This window comes from Acanthochromis polyacanthus, chromosome 4 (assembly GCF_021347895.1).
Source record: "Acanthochromis polyacanthus isolate Apoly-LR-REF ecotype Palm Island chromosome 4, KAUST_Apoly_ChrSc, whole genome shotgun sequence".
NCBI classification, from domain to species: domain Eukaryota; kingdom Metazoa; phylum Chordata; class Actinopteri; family Pomacentridae; genus Acanthochromis; species Acanthochromis polyacanthus.
In genome coordinates, this window is record NC_067116.1 from 23,592,248 (window position 1) to 23,608,737 (window position 16,490).

The 16,490-nt window shown below is 41.3% G+C and overlaps 1 protein-coding gene across 1 annotated transcript in view; it reads left to right on the forward strand.

Moving 5' to 3' along the window:
• Positions 1-14,001, forward strand: part of kdm4b (lysine (K)-specific demethylase 4B) — a 46,997-nt gene extending 32,996 nt beyond the window's left edge. Inside the window, exons 14-21 of the mRNA XM_051947266.1 lie at positions 478-554; positions 883-938; positions 1,774-1,882; positions 5,450-5,638; positions 6,260-6,436; positions 6,735-6,854; positions 9,996-10,088; positions 11,757-14,001. Of these exons, the coding sequence (XP_051803226.1) occupies positions 478-554; positions 883-938; positions 1,774-1,882; positions 5,450-5,638; positions 6,260-6,436; positions 6,735-6,854; positions 9,996-10,088; positions 11,757-12,290 (1,355 nt within the window). The 3' untranslated portion in view covers positions 12,291-14,001. The remainder of the gene's footprint in view (positions 1-477; positions 555-882; positions 939-1,773; positions 1,883-5,449; positions 5,639-6,259; positions 6,437-6,734; positions 6,855-9,995; positions 10,089-11,756) is intronic.
• The last annotated feature ends 2,489 nt before the right edge of the window (positions 14,002-16,490 follow it).

Consider the following 16,490-nt stretch of genomic DNA (forward strand, 5'->3'; position numbering starts at 1 on the left):
CTAGTGAGAAACGCACACATCAACCCTCCTGGGTTCTTATTATCCCTAAAGCTGGAGCACCTTCAAGGCCAGTTCATTAGTCATCCAGGGATGAGCTGGACTCGGCTGGCGAAACAGCGCTGCTATTGATAAGAAGACATGAAGCAGAAAGATCTGCTGTCAAAATTGCCAGTTCTGGGCTCCATCCCTTTGCTCTTCATTGTTTGGGAGTGGACACCCCACTAAAAATCATTCAAACCTGTCCAGGTGTTGCACGAACCTGCAGGTCTTTTTGTTCAGAAGCTTGAACTGGAGACAGAGATGGTGAGATAGAGCGGGTTATAAAGAAAGTGTGAACAAAATGGTTAACAATAGATTTGTGGTTTACAGAAAAGGGAATGAAATGTTTAACAATTTTTAGAAAGACAGGAAAGATGGGGGTAAATGCTAAATGTTATTCCAGAGATACATGAGGTTATTAATGTCTCCTCCTTGCAGGCTGTTACGGTGTGAAGCCAGACTCTGTCGGTAATTCCTGGACATGCTCCAGGTGTGCAGCAGGAGCCTGGACAGTGGTGAGTAGTAGCTGTACCTGAAGCCAAAGAAATCTTTTGGCTCACACACAAGTGTAGAAAAACAGCTCTTCTCCAGGATTAATAGGGTTTAGTCTCAAGAATTAAGTGTACATGTTTCTTACAGTACTGTAGACTGGACGTGGAGCCTTTGTAGACATACCTACATTTTGTCATATCTGTTGTTCTTATATCATGCTGCCAAACAGATATCACAACTTAAAACTATATTAATACTTAGGAAAAGACTGGCTTGCTATAGCGACAAATAAGCCGCATCACTCTGTTCTCTGTGCCTTAACTTAGTCTTAACTTTCTGTCTGTTTTACAGGAGTGTTGCCTCTGTAACCTGAGAGGAGGAGCTCTGAAGACTACCACAGACAACCGGTTAGTGCCACATGTTTGGTTTGGATGTTAGTTGTAAATTCAGTAATGTAAATAAACTCCAAGGAGACAATTGAAAATAAAGATATCATGCTGAAAATAGTATTGTATAATAGTATATGTCAGAATATTTTCCTCGTACTGTTGTGTAATATTTTGCTCTACTGGTGTTACAAATTTAGAGCTGTGTGTGTTTGAATCTGATGTATTGTCAGAGTGACCTGTGCTGCACTTATGAACCTGGTGTTTGAATCTGATGTACTGTCACGGTGACCTGTATTGCACTTGTGAACCTGGCTGTACCTGGTTGTACCTGAAAACAACGAAGGTAAAAATAAAGAAGGCATGGGACTGTGCTGACATGAAGCCAAAGGGAGGGTCTCTCCCTTTGAGGGATTGCCAGCTCAGTCTCATTATTTTTTGGAGAGTTAGGGAAGTTCCAGACACCATTAAAAATTAACCCTATGTATTAATGGTGTAAAATGAAAGCTGGCACAGGTAAAAGAAGGAAGGGCCAGGAGAGTGACCAAACCTGGCCCATACTGTATAAAAGGTTGAGCGATTTGACCAGAGGTCAGAAGGTTCCCGGGATTTTTCTCAGTGTTTTGACTTGTGTGAATAAACACTTTTCTTCTTGGTATCTGAACACTTGGCTCCTGGACTCTTTTGATGATTGACTGGTGAGACTTGGATCTTTTTTTGAGACCTACAACTTAGAATTAAATTCCAAGTGTTACTACATTGAGTGATTAGGTTAGTTAATACATCTTACGTACGAGTACGAGTACAGTACGAGTCTGAAGTTTTCATGTTACCTTTTCTGTCTCTGTGTCACCAGGTGGGTCCATGTCATTTGTGCCATTGCTGTGGCTGAAGCTCGCTTCGTCAACGCTATTGAGAGGCACCCAGTGGACGTCAGCGCTGTCCCAGAAACCCGCAAGAATCTGGTAAGTTCAGGCAGAGGAAAAGAAAAGATTTACACATCTTTCTTACACTGTAGTTCAGTGTGAAACGGGCAACATTTAAATCTGGCAAAAACCTTCTTTGCTGTCACTATCTTTATCCTCCAGGTTTGGAGAAAGTGTAGCTCATCTATACTCGCTGCCCACTGCAGCCGATTAATTTCTTTTGTCTTCCTTCACCATTATATATTTCTCTTCATCCCTGATCTCGTTTTCTTGATCCTACAATCTTTTCCTACATTTAAGCGAGTTTCCTGTTCAATGCCTCCATATGTCACTCTCTCTGCTACCCTTCCTCCTTTCCTGGTGGATGGAACGCTCGTTTCTTTTCTTTTTTTAATGCGAGCGGATGAGGATGTGGGGTAAAACAGATGTGCTAAGAGGAATGGCTGAATAATCAGCTGTCATTTCTCACTGCGCCAAATGAACTGCATCGATCCCGTGGGCAGGAGGCAATTTTCCCATTGCTGCTGTGTCTTTGAACACAACTTGTCCCCTGGCTTCCCTTTCCTCTTGGCATCCCTCCTCCTCAGTCTCCCCTCCCCTGCCCCCAATCACCCGATCCCACTTCACAGGCAATAGCAGTGCTTGCTGGTGCATTATCACAAATCTACAAATAATGTCACCTCCCTCCCTCCCCTTGTCTTTGAATAATCTATCAAAGACGAGCTGGGTGACATTTGCATCCGAGTGCTGTCAAAGCAGGTTTCTTCCATCTCCTCTTAAAAGGCTGTGAGAAGAAGCTCTGCGGTCTAATGATTCGGATGGCTGGGCTGATCAAATGTGAGCACGCACCCTTGGAACCAGTTTATATTGCACCGTGTTCAGCAATCAGCGCTTTCTTTTCCTCCCCCCTCCCGTCTTTGAGCATTCTGTTTCAGGGACGGAGAGATTTCACACAAGTTTGCTTTTGTGTTAGTTATTTCAGAATTTCTCAGGCACAGTAACGCTGCTCAAACCCTCAAAAGTTGTACCTTTCCCAAAGGTAGTGTTGCATCTTGCACCAAGAGGTACAGCGATTTCAGTTCTTGTGAAAAAACAGCCTCAAGCCTGGAAATGCAAGCTTCTTAAATAAATCATCACACAATCTTGAAAACAGTTTTTCCACCTGCCGTTCCAGGTCCGTTCTCCTGCTACATGCACAAAACAGTGACTTTATTGTTTTCGTTACTTACTGGCTGGCCAGTTATTTCCTAACCTGGCAATAGCCAGATTAATAATTGTGTAGTACTTGATAGTACTCCACAATATCAATCTGGGACCGCTCCATGTAAATCCGTTCGGAGGAAAGAGGCACGGATTGGACAATGCAACAGTATGTCCCGCCTCTGACAGGTTTGTTTTTAGCCAATCGCGGGATCTTCACAACGAGTGGAGCCAATTGGTAGATTAAACTCTTACCAAAACCCGTAGGTAAAAAAGCACAAACATCTTTACCATCCAGAAATGCGCAAAGCGCCTCTCGTTGTTCTTCCTTCAAAGAAGCGATACGAGATTCAGCTAAAACTGACTTAATAGCAGCATCTACACGATCGTTGTCCTCCGTTGCCATGTTTGTTTTGATCTACTGGCGCTTGGTGTCGTCTTCACACCCGGATATCCCGCCCCACACACGAATACTGCTGTGTGATTGGCCCGTGCCAACTTGGCTCTGTACGAACAGTGAATGCGGGAGCGGAGCAAGATGGTTTCTTGAGAGATTTGTGAACTCACAAATATCGCAAGAAATCAACTTGCTGGCAAAGTTAGTTATTTCCTGTGTTGATTCATTTTTCAGTTCAGGGGTTTTCAGTCTGTTTCGATGTGGGTACCGGAAAAAGCAGAGAGTGATCAAGTAGTTCGATGGTGTGGATGGATGTGAGGAATATGCCAGGCTGGATTTACTTTTTGAGTAGAAGTGCAAAGAAAAACACACTTGGGTGGAGAGAAACTTTAACGAACGCATAAAGTCAAGAGAACGTGCCAAAAATAAATAAGGCGATGAAATAATGCAAAAAATACTTCCATTTATTCAATGCTATTAAGAGTGTGTTTTTCAGTTGAATAATCTATTCAGCCTTTGTGTGCAGTGTGCTTTAGGAGGTTGATGTCATTTGAACTGTTTTTGAAATGAACATTAAATGGGAAATCTAGCAAACAGCTGGATGAAATACTCCGTAGAAATAAAAAGACAGTCGGTGTTTGTTGGTGCCATTGTTTTCCCTCCATGCTGCTCTGGTTTCATGTCACCGCCTGCCTATGATGTCAGCGGTGGAAAAACTATACCAGCTGCTGGAAACTACGAAGCACAGCAGCTGGTGAAATATCTACCCTGAACCAGTACAAAAATGAAGTATTGACACTTTAATAAAGGGTTTTTATTTTCTATCGATCGGCCATGCGGTGCATTACAGCTGCTCACAGTGTGATTTTTCAACAGGATGACACACACAAGAAGGATGGCGGAGGAGAGATGTGTGTCAGAGAGAGTGAGGGATTGGAAAGAGATGGAGGGCTTGAAATGGTAGATAAGCCAAATAGTTAGTGTTTCCAGTTAACAGCTGTCAAAGCTGTGGGGATAATGGGTCGAGTCTGTTAGATCAGAGTGTGTTGTCATGTGTTGAATGGGTATGATTCCACTTTTTGTCTAGTTGGGCTTTTTCATCTCTGTCTCCCGTGTTCGTTCAATTTTAACTGAATCAAAGGATAAATGAGGGCTGGGGGAAGGAAGATGTAAAGACAAAGAACAAAACTGCATGTCTACTGTAGACATGGAGGGATGTGAATTAAAATGGAGGATGATGGTTTTGGGGGGGCCTATCAAAGCGGTGCAACAGAGCCTGCCAAAGGCAAAGATTTGGTTGGCTGATGGTAATTTCACACTGGAATTATGGGATTTGAAAAGTAAAATGATCCAACAGAGAATTGCAAAGCTCTTGTGATGGTTGTGTAACAGCAGAAGACAAAGATGCCAAAAATTATGCAGCAAAAAAAACAACTGAAAAATAGTTTTTTATGTCAAAGGGACAGTTCAACCTGCTGCTAATAACAAATGTTAAGTTGTTCAAGAAAATGAAAATGTCACCCCACTAGTGACGCTTGATTGTACAAGCATGTTATGAGCAGAGCTGAAAACACCCCTTCTATTTTTAATGAGTAGAAACCTGTTAGAGCACCCAGCAGTGTCAAAGATCAGAGAGAAGCTGCTGATTCCTCCACCATCTCCATTTCATGAGGTGCCCTACAATTACTACAATTTTACGGTGTACCAGACTCGCACAAGGAAATAGTTTTGTGGATAAAACGCAGTTTTAATCGTTTTAACTTTCTTGGAGCTTTAGGGGCGAAGGTTTAAGGAGGTCAGGTACTAAACTTCTTTACAAATAGTTTTCTGCAGTTGTGATTTTTATGCATTCAGTTCATTCTTTAGGACGCCTGTTTTCTGAGCTTCTTATGTTTCTTATGAATAAATTGTCAACATCAATGCAATATGTAAAAAATAAGCTGACAAAGTGGAGGTGATTTAGCCTCTAGCATTAAAGACCAACAAAAGTCTTCATGTTTTCTTTGCAGAAATGTGTGTTCTGCCACGGAAAGAATCCTAATCAGAACCGTGGCGCCTGCATCCAGTGCTCGTACGAGAACTGTGCCACCTCCTTCCACGTCACTTGCGCCCAGATTGCCGGCGTGATCATGACGCCTGCCGACTGGCCCTTCGTGGTGTCTGTCACCTGCCACAAGCATAAAAGGGCAACCCCAAAGGTAAGTGCAGATCAGCCAAATGGGTCATTAAAGCGGATCTTTTTGTAAAATGAAGCCTGCAACAGTTAAGATTCTGTAAAATTGTAACTTCTTTGTTAAAACTGCTGTCAAAAGTCCAAGTTAGATGAAATATTTTACTTTTGGAGAAACAGTTTTAGTGGATACACTTTTTAAGTGTAAGAAAAATGACTGGTTTCACTGGAGCGATTTACTCCTTTGTAGTTCCATCATGTAGTGACTCGGCTGAACACTTCTTTGTTTGAGTGTTGTTTAAGCAGCAAGTAAAAGAATTAGTGAAAGAAACTGAGGCGAAGAGCCACTCATCTAAGTTTACATACCATCAGGAAAAATGAATTACGTTGCCCTTATAGAACACACTCGTGCCTTGACTTTATTCTGTCAAAATGTTACCTCATTGTATGAATAAACATGGAGACAATAGAATTCCATAGACAGCAGTATCTTGTGAACTGTGCCTCTTCAGTAGGCGTTGGACTTTCACCCGTACATTTCAGTTTTTTGAAGGATCATGAGCAAACATGACTGTTATTTCTTAATGAACACACACTTCCAGTTACATGCCAGTCCTGACCTTTCTCTTGTTTTTTTTCCTCTTTTAAGCCTCGAGCAGCGCCCAAAAGCCCACAGAGTCCGACCCTGGGCCAAAGGGTGATTGGTCGCAACAGTGACTCCTGGTACTACCACTGCACCATCATTGGCATGGCAACACAGACGTACTACGAGGTCAACTTTGATGATGGCTCATACTGTGACAACTTGCACCCAGAGAACATATTAGTGAGTACTGTTACAGTCGATGTATGACAAAGAGATTGTACTTAAAAACTTTGCAAGAACTATATCTATATATCTAATGTAACATACCAAAGCCGGTTATGCAGTGAACTTTAAAACTTATCAAAACAATCACTCCAAATCAGAGAGAAGTGAAAACTCTCCAGTCTGACTGCATTGGATAACAGGAGCAAATAACACATGCATTCTTGTCGTCACTTTCTTACTCATTTTTCACTCCTCTCCATTTTCTTCCTCTTTGCCCACATCCTCCATCTCTTCCTTCTCCCTCCTCCTTCAGAGTCATGACTGCCTGCGTAGCGGCCCTCCTGACACCGGTGAGCTGATTGTGGTCAGCACACCAGAGGGTCAGGTCCTGAACGCCTCCTTTGTCAGACAACACACCCACAAGTTCTACCAGGTGAGGGAAAACACAACTATTAGCCTTAATTCATTTACAGACAGACCTGGGATCAAACCTCATCAGTTAGCTAGAGATTTGGCAATCATGTTTGTGGCGTAAAGGTGAAAGTTACAATCTGAGTCTCTGAACAGACTGGATGTGCATCTCTGTGAGGAAGAGCTATTGAATGGGAGGTGAGAAATAGGAACAGCTGCTGTTTCAAAACCTTCAAAAGACTGTTTTTAATTATCACCTGGAGTGCGTGCGAATATGTAGCAACTAAAACTATTTAAAAATGAAATGATTAAATGCGCTTATTATGGATTATTGGGGCACCATCATACCAAGCTGTTTAGAAAATAATAATGAATCAACTTTACCTGTCTTATACTCAAACATAGTTTATTCTGAATTTCACTGAGCTTCGACTTTATTCTAAGAAACAAACAGGAGAAAAGTTGGTCCACCAAACAACTGCCAACACATGAGTGATAGCTGAGCAATAACCAAATCATTACCAGTCACAGTAAAGAAAATGAAAAACACATCTTTGGACATTAAAGATAACTGTTTAGTGAGTAGGGCGAGAGAATGTGTTCAGTTGCTTTAGGAAAGCGGGCACTAATGAACTAAGTCTAGAAACTATGAAATAAAATGTCAAGAATGAAGGCTTTGTTTTTTTTGACATCAACGCTATCTGCTGCTCCTCGACATTTCCTGATGGCTTCTCCAGGAGAGAATGTTTGTTTTTAGGCAAATGACTCCAACAAGACTTCTCTGAGCTGCTCTGAAGAGTGTCCCCAGACTTCTTCAGTTATTACACTGGTTGGTTTGCGTTCTGACAGTAGGTTAAGGTCCACTTTGTTTTGGTTTTAGGCCTACTGAGCAGTAAAATATCAGGAGTTTGGTTCACTCACTTAATGCCACTTATATCTCAGTTTGTCACATAAAGGAATAGAAAGAAAAACAATTATACCATACTGTAGAAAAGTTCGACTGGAGACCACGGGGAAGAAGAATAAGCAAAAATGACAGGATTCCACTGACAGAGTGTGGTTCCCTTTGCATACATATGGAACCCTTGGGGGAGTAGAGAAAGGCAGAGAGCAATCTTCCCTCACCTTTAGTTAGCAGACACTTCTCTTTCCTGTGTTCAGGAAAGAGAAAGGGAGGAAAAAAATGCTTCTATGCTGGAGGATTAATTAAAGTTTTATTCTGTTTTACCTTCTACCACCGTGACCCACAAACAACAAAAAAATAGATGAAACTGAATGTAACTTGAAGTTCTACCGCGATATAAACTGGGACGGTAGAAGCAGAAGATACACGTGGATTCTGGCAGCATGTCGTTTAAGCTTTAGAAGAGTACATAATTATAAACTTACCAACGAGGAGAAAAGTAACATCCACAGAAGTGCAAAGTTTCCAAGCAGAACAGTGCATTGTACAGAGGTCATCAATGTCATTCACATCATCTGTCAGTAGTTTTAATTTTGTGATCAGTGCTTATTTGACTAATTGTTCATTTGATTCCAAACACTGCTGATGACTAAAATGCTAATAAACCTTCATTCAATGTAACAAACTGACAACTTTCAAAGAAATCACACAACATTCAGGTTTTTACATTTTACAAAATAAAGTCCCGTCCTGCTACATACACACACAGATGTCTAAACCTTTCAGATGTCTAAAGCTTTCCAAGTCAAATCGAACTGTAAATATCATTTCTTACTACGGCTTTACATAGTTGTGGGGCAGAGAAGACTGTTGGGCGACCACTTTGGAGCAACGGCATCATTTGCATTTTTCATCTGATGCTCTCCTTCGGAATGAGTCGAAGCGAGTGAACGGCTGAACTTTTGGTTACAGGCTGCTCTGTAACCGCCCTCTGATTTGGCTCCCCAATTTGGCATTTATCAACGTGCGAGAAGCTCGGCTGCCCCTGTCGATTACGGGAGAGCATTTTGATACAGTGTGGCATTAAAACATAAAGTGGAGAGATTCAGCATCACTGGTGCATTCTGGGGAATTTATGGAGCAAATCTGCAGAGCGCTTACAAAGTGGAAAATGCAGAATTGAAGATGATGACTGTGGGACTTTTGAGAGAGAGGGAGCATCCTGAAATTCTCACACACACACACACACACACACACACACACACACACACACACACACACACACACACACACACACACACACACACCAACGTGTTAGCAGACAAGGTTCAGTGAGGTTGTTAAATTTTGCCATGATTCTGGTTTTACAAATACACACATCGACCAACAAAAAAAAAACAAACGGATTATAGAGGCTACATCTTAGCCCAGAGATCACTTATTGAACTTGACATTGATCTCTGTCTGCTTCATTGCGTCTTTGTATTTAAAAAAACACCATTTAATGGCTGAGATAAAACAAAAGATATTGAGCTAGTCTTCCAGGTTGCTGCTTACAGTCACTCCAGCCATTTTTGTTTAGTGCCTCAGTCTTGTTTCTTCAGATGGCATATCTAATAATGCGCCACAAACTGAATTTTTGTCAGTTTTTCCAATCATTTCCTCTTCGGAAAGTAAATCGGCTCTATAACGTAGTGCACTCCCTTCATGTCTCCTTGTAGCCCATCGGCTACAGCACCGAGAGGCCTCTTGCAGACGAGAGTTCTGTTGTAATGAGCTAAAAACAAGCCTCCAGCTGGTCACAGTCACGGCCACAACTGTGACCTTGTCCCTGTTTTTTTGCTCAGTGTTTTTTTTTAAATCTACATTTACATTTAGCGTGCTTAACTGAAGCTCTTCTCCGGTCAGTGAGCAGCTTTGGGGTTCAGTGTCGCGGTCAAGGGCGTCCTGACAGGAGCACATGGTTGTTGATGGAACCGTTTGTTATGCCTGAGATCCAACCTGTGACTGTCTGGGTGCAAGTGTGAAAAATTTACTCACGGAACCATCCTGATGCTCTTTTTTCTTTTTCAACTATATACACATTTGTCCTCTTGTGTTGTGTGAATGATGTTGTTTCGTGCAGGTAAATCTTCTAACAGTTGGGTGTATTTGGATATTTGTGCTTGTCTTCACATGTGTGCTAAACTGTGCCTTGAAGAAAGACACTCTTGGAAATGTGGCTGGATTGATCTGTTTTTTTTCATTTCCTCTGTCCAGGTTGAGTTTCAGGACCAGAGTCAGCTGATGCTCAAGCAGTCGGAGATCTTTCAGCTGGACCAGGAACTACCCAAGAGGGTCAGAGCCCGACTTGTGAGTATTTTAACACTGAAACTCTGCTCCCTGCAGCGTCCCTCATACACCAGACAAGACACTGTTGTTTGGAAGATATTTGGTTGCAGAGGCAAATGGTAAGAAAAGACAACCCAACAACAGTTTGTATTGTTAAATAAAAGACTAGAAGTCGCTGCAGCTAAAGCAGCCATTAATTCAAACTACCAACGCTCTGCAGTCCACAGAGGATGAAGGCCTGTGAGTGGGCACAAATGTGTAGGCTGCTAGTTTGAATAAATATCGTTTTAGACGGTGGAAAAAAAGTACAAATGTCAAAGCTGAATTCAAATTTCAGAAGGATACCAACAAAGAGCAGTAAGGGCCATGCCACAGATGCTTTCCATGAGCATTGGTGTCAGAAGTAAGCCAGGCGGACTTTGACCATTCGGATTCAGTTTAAAGATATTCGACCGAATTCACACAATATAGCTTAGAGGAAAACTTGACAGCATTTAAAACAGGACATATAACACACTCTAATGCTGCCAGAACAATCTGTGAATGTGTGTTAAGATATGCATTAATAATCAAAGCATCAGTAGGTGCTGAAAAACAACACTTTAAGCTCCTTATAATCAATTAATGTATAAACTAATTGTTACAATGATAAGAGGGCTCATTTGAAAGCTAAAACCTGCCTAGTTTCGTTGTTAGATTTTGTAGAAACACATTCTCTAGCACTCACAAGGAATCCACAAGAGTTGAAAAAACCTTTTAAACTCCAAGCAGTTTCTGGACCTTTTTTTTTTTGCTCTTGTCACCTTTGTTGTCACTGCAATATAAAATCATGCATCTCTATGGAAACAGCACAGCCATTTCTAGAAGTAACGACAACTCAAAAATGTCTGTTTTTGTAATACAACAAAATTATAATGAGCAGGTCTCACCAATACTGGAACAAATGGGGGCTTTATATAATTATGTTTTAAATTCTTGCCAGAATTTTTGGGCTCTGAATAAACTCAACCTGCAATAAAGCCAAAATGTTGCTGAATTCTTGCTCATGACTGTTGGTTGCAACTCGATCACAAATGGACTTTAAGTTGCACTGAGGTGCACAGAAGTTTTAATTTTTAAAATGAGACATGTAGAATAAAGTGATTTTGATTAAATATCTCAATTTTAAGCTCAGATTTTTGTTGTTTTTTCTCGACAATACCAAAAGTCACTTGCAATTAATTCAAGGACTGTTGGAAAATTGGAAATCTGTTAATTCTTCCTCCTGTTTTGTTACGATAAATGGTCTAAACTGTCCCCTTTTTTAAAAATATTTTTATGATGTTTTTTTATATTTTCTAACCAATTGGTGAATTCAGGGGCTCAGCTGGCTAAAAAGAGTAACACAATAGTTATGCCAGCAGTCATTTAAAATATTCTCTGAGCTGCAAATTAGCCTCATTTGGTTTGTTGAACTGCTAGCTCAGGTAGCATTAAACCACTGAACTGCAGAAAAAGTAAACCCTTCCTTAGCACAAAATAATCACAAGACAGCCTTTTTATAAACGTACGTACCAACAATAGGTAGTGATGTCAGATGACCTGCGGTGGTTATGTCGTGACAGACAACCAGCTTCTGGTAACAGAATGCTAAAACTCCTGATAATCCTCATGAGTCCTCAGTCTAATTCTGGGTCTGTCTGCTCTCAGGCTATCCCTGTGCCACAGGACGACGTTTCCTCAGCAGATGAAGCTCAAGCAGCCAAACGCCGCCGTCTGCCCTCCAGCTCAGCTCCGCCTTCTGATGCCCCCATGGAGACGACTAATGCCCCGGCCTGCCCCCTGGCCTCGGCCCCGGCAGCAACACCATCACTAGAACTCAGTGTTAGTACACCGCCAACCTCACAACCTCTGTCCCAACCCACCGTGACCCCGCAGGATGCCCCCGCTGCCCCACCGCCCGCTGGTATTCAGATGGACGCTGAGACCCCGATGGACACCGGCGCCACCTTTACCGACGCTCTCACGGAGACGACGCTGGCCTCGGACCCCACGCTGACTCCACAGTCCACCCCCTTCCAGTCCACCTTAAACTCTGACCCCCTGCTGTCCGCCCCGTCCCCTCCCCCTCCGCCCCAGCACATGTCCGACAGCTACACGCCCAGCACCGGCTACGTTTCCTACATGGAGACTCTCCTCCATTCACATTTTCCTCAGGACGATGGCTCCGGCCCCCTGTATTAAATCCAACTCCACTATGTCGTTACTCGGCCGACGGAGGCGGAGCCAATAGGAAGTAAGCTCAAGGAGGTGGATTCTACTGAGTGCTGCATTCACGGACAAAAGTTTCCTTCACCGGCTCTGAGAGCTCAAAGCAGGAGCAGGAGAAGATACGGACACACGAGCACTCTTTTAATGCATGTTGCTTTTCTATTTTTGAGTTAATGTATTTGCAGTGGTGCTTTAGCCTGCTCTGAAGCAACTGCGAAAGAGGACAAGGCTTTTTTAATTTCTAATATTATTATTATTATGATTATTATTATTATTTGTTTTTTTGTTTTTTTTAGACAGTTTTGCTTTTTTTGTTTGTTTTTTGTCAGCTGCTGTGCTTTTTTCCGCCATCTTAATATAAATACATCTCTGGGTGGCATCAACTCCATACCTCGTTGCATTAATTCAGTAACAGCACACTCCGTTTTCTTTCTACAGGAAGCTAATTACTATTTTGACCTCTCAGCACTGAGGCCCTGGTGAACTTTAAACTCTGCTCTTTTCTTTTTTTAAGTCGAATAACCAGCAACAAGATATCTATTTTTCAATCCAGCCACTCATGGCTTTGAAACTGTTTGGTGGAACAAAAGTGTCACATTGTCCATCTGCAGGATATTTTCAGTAAGCTGTTTTCTTGTTGGATTGCAAGAGGTAAATGGGCACACAGGGGTTTAAAAAAAAAAAGAAGTGTATTGTAGCGGGAAGTCAGTATTTAAATGTCTTAGTCAAATATTGAAAGAATTATTTGTTATAGAACAAACATGTTGAATGCAAACACTAGTAGATTTGTCTGCAGGATGCATTGAATTTTTGTGAAGACGTGTCACAGTAGTTAACAGATGAGACCTTTATGTATTGACGTCATTCAAATGGTCATTTGGCGGCTCCACTTTTTACACCAAAACTCTCTCAGGGTTCCTACATGTGGAAAATAAGTTCACTTTTAGCATCCAGTTCTTCGCACAGTCAAGGATGTAACAGAAGAGTCTAGAAACATTGCTCACTCATGATTGACACATGGAGCTTGTTGCTGATCTTGTCACATTTGCTCTGCACTGAGGGACATCTGTTTAACGTCACATATCTCCTGTTGGCAGTTGAACTGGCCAGAACTGTGAAGTTGGTTTAAATGAATGAGAGTCTAGGAAATCCCAGGTATCTGGAAAAAGGAATATATGTAGGAACCCTAAAATCTGGATATATTGTACCATTCTTGGTTTGTATAGATCAATATTGTATATTGTTACTGTTGTCTGTTTTTTCTATTACTGTATTGTATCCTTTGTATGTTCATTTTCTGAACTGAATTCACAAACTTGGCCGATCTAAAATATTAATACCTTAATTTTTAGCAGTTTTTTGCAGGCGTATTACTCAGTTTGTACCGATAATTACATGCTCTTCTTTTCCCGGGTACGGCCATTTTGTGCTTCAGAGGTGCTACAGAGAAACTCAACTACTGACAGACTGACTTTTTCCAACACTGTCACCTTGTACATACCACGGGCCTTGTATTGTGAATGGAATTTGTAAATGTCACACCTTTCTTTTCCCCTTTTCTGTTTTTTTTTTTTTCCTGTCACCACAACTGAAATGTTGGAACAAAGATGAGTTCCTGTATCCAAAATGACGTTCATCCAGAAAATCGTACATCATGGGGATTAAAGTGGGTTGCTAGTCGCCAGCTCTTTTGTGTTTTTGTGTGTTCAGTTGTCCAGAGACTTGACATGTGTTTTCTGGGTGAAAGTCCTCAGACTAGCTATGGAAAGTCATCTGATTATTATGTGTAATATCTCGGTTTGGAAGTATGAAGAGATAGTTTACACTTTCTAGAAAGTAAGTCGAGATCAGCTAAGCAGGTGTGGATACGGTGAATTAAATGAATGAATGAATGCTTCAGTGCATTGATAGAAATGCTAGCAAAGGCTTTATGGTGCTTGTTGCACCATAACGGTGCCACGCAACCCATTGAGTCTCTGCTTTTAGTCTTTACGCTCATCTGTGTCCTGGTCGAGATGTGGTATCAGTCGCCTGATGAAGCAAAGAAGTGACTGCATTTCCCAGAACTGTTCTTACATCAGTTTGCGTTGGTATGTCAGTCATGTCTCTTAGTACATTTGTCCCTCTGAACCCTAAACAGTTTCAGGGTGTTTTCATTTTTACTCACTGTATTTACTACAAAATAAAGTCTGGAACATCTATGGAAACAGGTCAACCGTGGCTGGAAAAAGAGAAAAGTCTCAAATGCAGCATGTAACAGTTATGACATTAATTATAAAATATGGAAAACAAAAGTTGAATATTTATCACAATTTATTTGACAAAAAGGGAAAAACCTGCAATCAACATGGACAGAATTTTTCCAAGTGCCCCAGGTGTTATTATGTGTAACTATTCACTAATCTGATTTGTTTCCATACTTGTCTTGTAGCTGCTCTTTATAAACACGGCCTGCAGCTCAGCTGAGAAGTCCCTAAGTTGTCCTCCTGTGACTGCTGGTCACAAATTACCTCTTAGTTGCACCGACGAGGGCAGTACTTTTAGTTTTTTGCAGAACTGGACTACTGGAAATCATTTGTTTAGCCAAATTTTTAAATGACGTAGAATTAGATAAATTTTGAGGAAATGCTGCAAATTTAAGGTTAGATCTGCTTAAAACTGACTGATGGAAAGCTGAGAGTCCAATAAACCCTTGTTTGCACATGCTCTGAGAAATGGCGTACTTTTGGCAGTTTTAAAAAAAGGTAACCTATCTTTCAAACTCACCGGTGGGTTTTGGGGTTCAGAGGGTTAAAGTGAATCACAACACATGTTGACTGCAGGTCAGGAGTTTATGAGGAAAATTGTGGTCTACTATGTTCATGAGAGTCAATAAAGTATTGTTTAATTGATTAACTCTCCATAGGTGGAATTATATGTAGTGAGAACTTAAGTGTACTTTAACTTGACAAAATTGAGCAACTTTTTCCAAATTTGATCTAAAAAAGTAGTTGTCTCAAGACAACCTGTGGCAGCATGTAGTCTTATCAAACTCCGTCCAAAATGCTTAAAATTAGTCAAGAGAAACTAGTCATTTTTATTGTCACTTGAAGTTTGTAATTAAGAAGTGAAATCGTACAAAAAGCTGTACACATCTTTCCTTAAAAAAAAACAAAAACTTTCTTTCTCTAAGTGTCATTGATAGGCTCCATTTAATGTGACTGAAAGCTGCTCAAAGTAATACACTTTGCAGTATGAGTTCTGTAATGCTGCCTGTTCCTGATTTAACTTGACATTTACTCTACAACGCTGAAAAGATGTTCTCCTACGGCCTCCAGAGAGTTTGTCTCCCTGTTGATTCATTCAGTAATGGTGAAATATAATTAAGGCCATCAGGACTGCCCCGTGTCGGTGGCGTGTAATTGCTTTTTTTTAAGACATGATCGTCTGCCTCCTCCTCAGATGAAGAGATTGTAAAGTGCCAATAATTGGAACGGCAAACAGCAGCACTGCTGTTTATTCCTCACTGCAGTGGCTTATTGGCGGGAGTCCTGGAATCTCGCATTAAGCTCACAGCGGGGAAGCGTGTTTTTGCGCCTCCTTGCTGGGCTCATCACACAAGTTATTTTTAGATGGTATGTGTAATTAGGAGGAACCACCATCCGGACCAGCTGAAACTCCCTACAAATTAAAACTCTGCAAACTATATTTTTAGGAGGGGGGTATCAAGTTCTTTCTTGGAAAAACAATCTTTCATTCTTGCATTTTCAGGGTGGGTTCCCCATATTTGCCTTCTGTCTGTTTTCTCCCTGAGGGAGTCTGTGCACCGAGAGGCAATAGTTCCCATGTTCAAGATTTTTTCCTGCTTTATTTTACATTAACACATTTGAAGGTCAGAGTTTAGTCACATAATACTCTTGGGTGTACAATGGCACAACACAGCTCTGCAAAAATTTGAAACATATTTTAATTCAAGATCCTAACAAATGCACAAGATATCAAAAATAATGAGGTAGCATCCAGACAGGTGAGTAGGAATAGTTTCTGCTGCACAAAATGCCCTTTTTAGAGTGTTCTGTAATCAGGTTGCTGTTTAAGGATTCCTATCTACCTGTTAAGGTGCACACACGTCAAAGCCGTACACATGCATATAGCGCATCATTTAGCCAGAACAACCTGCTCTGGAAGGAAAAA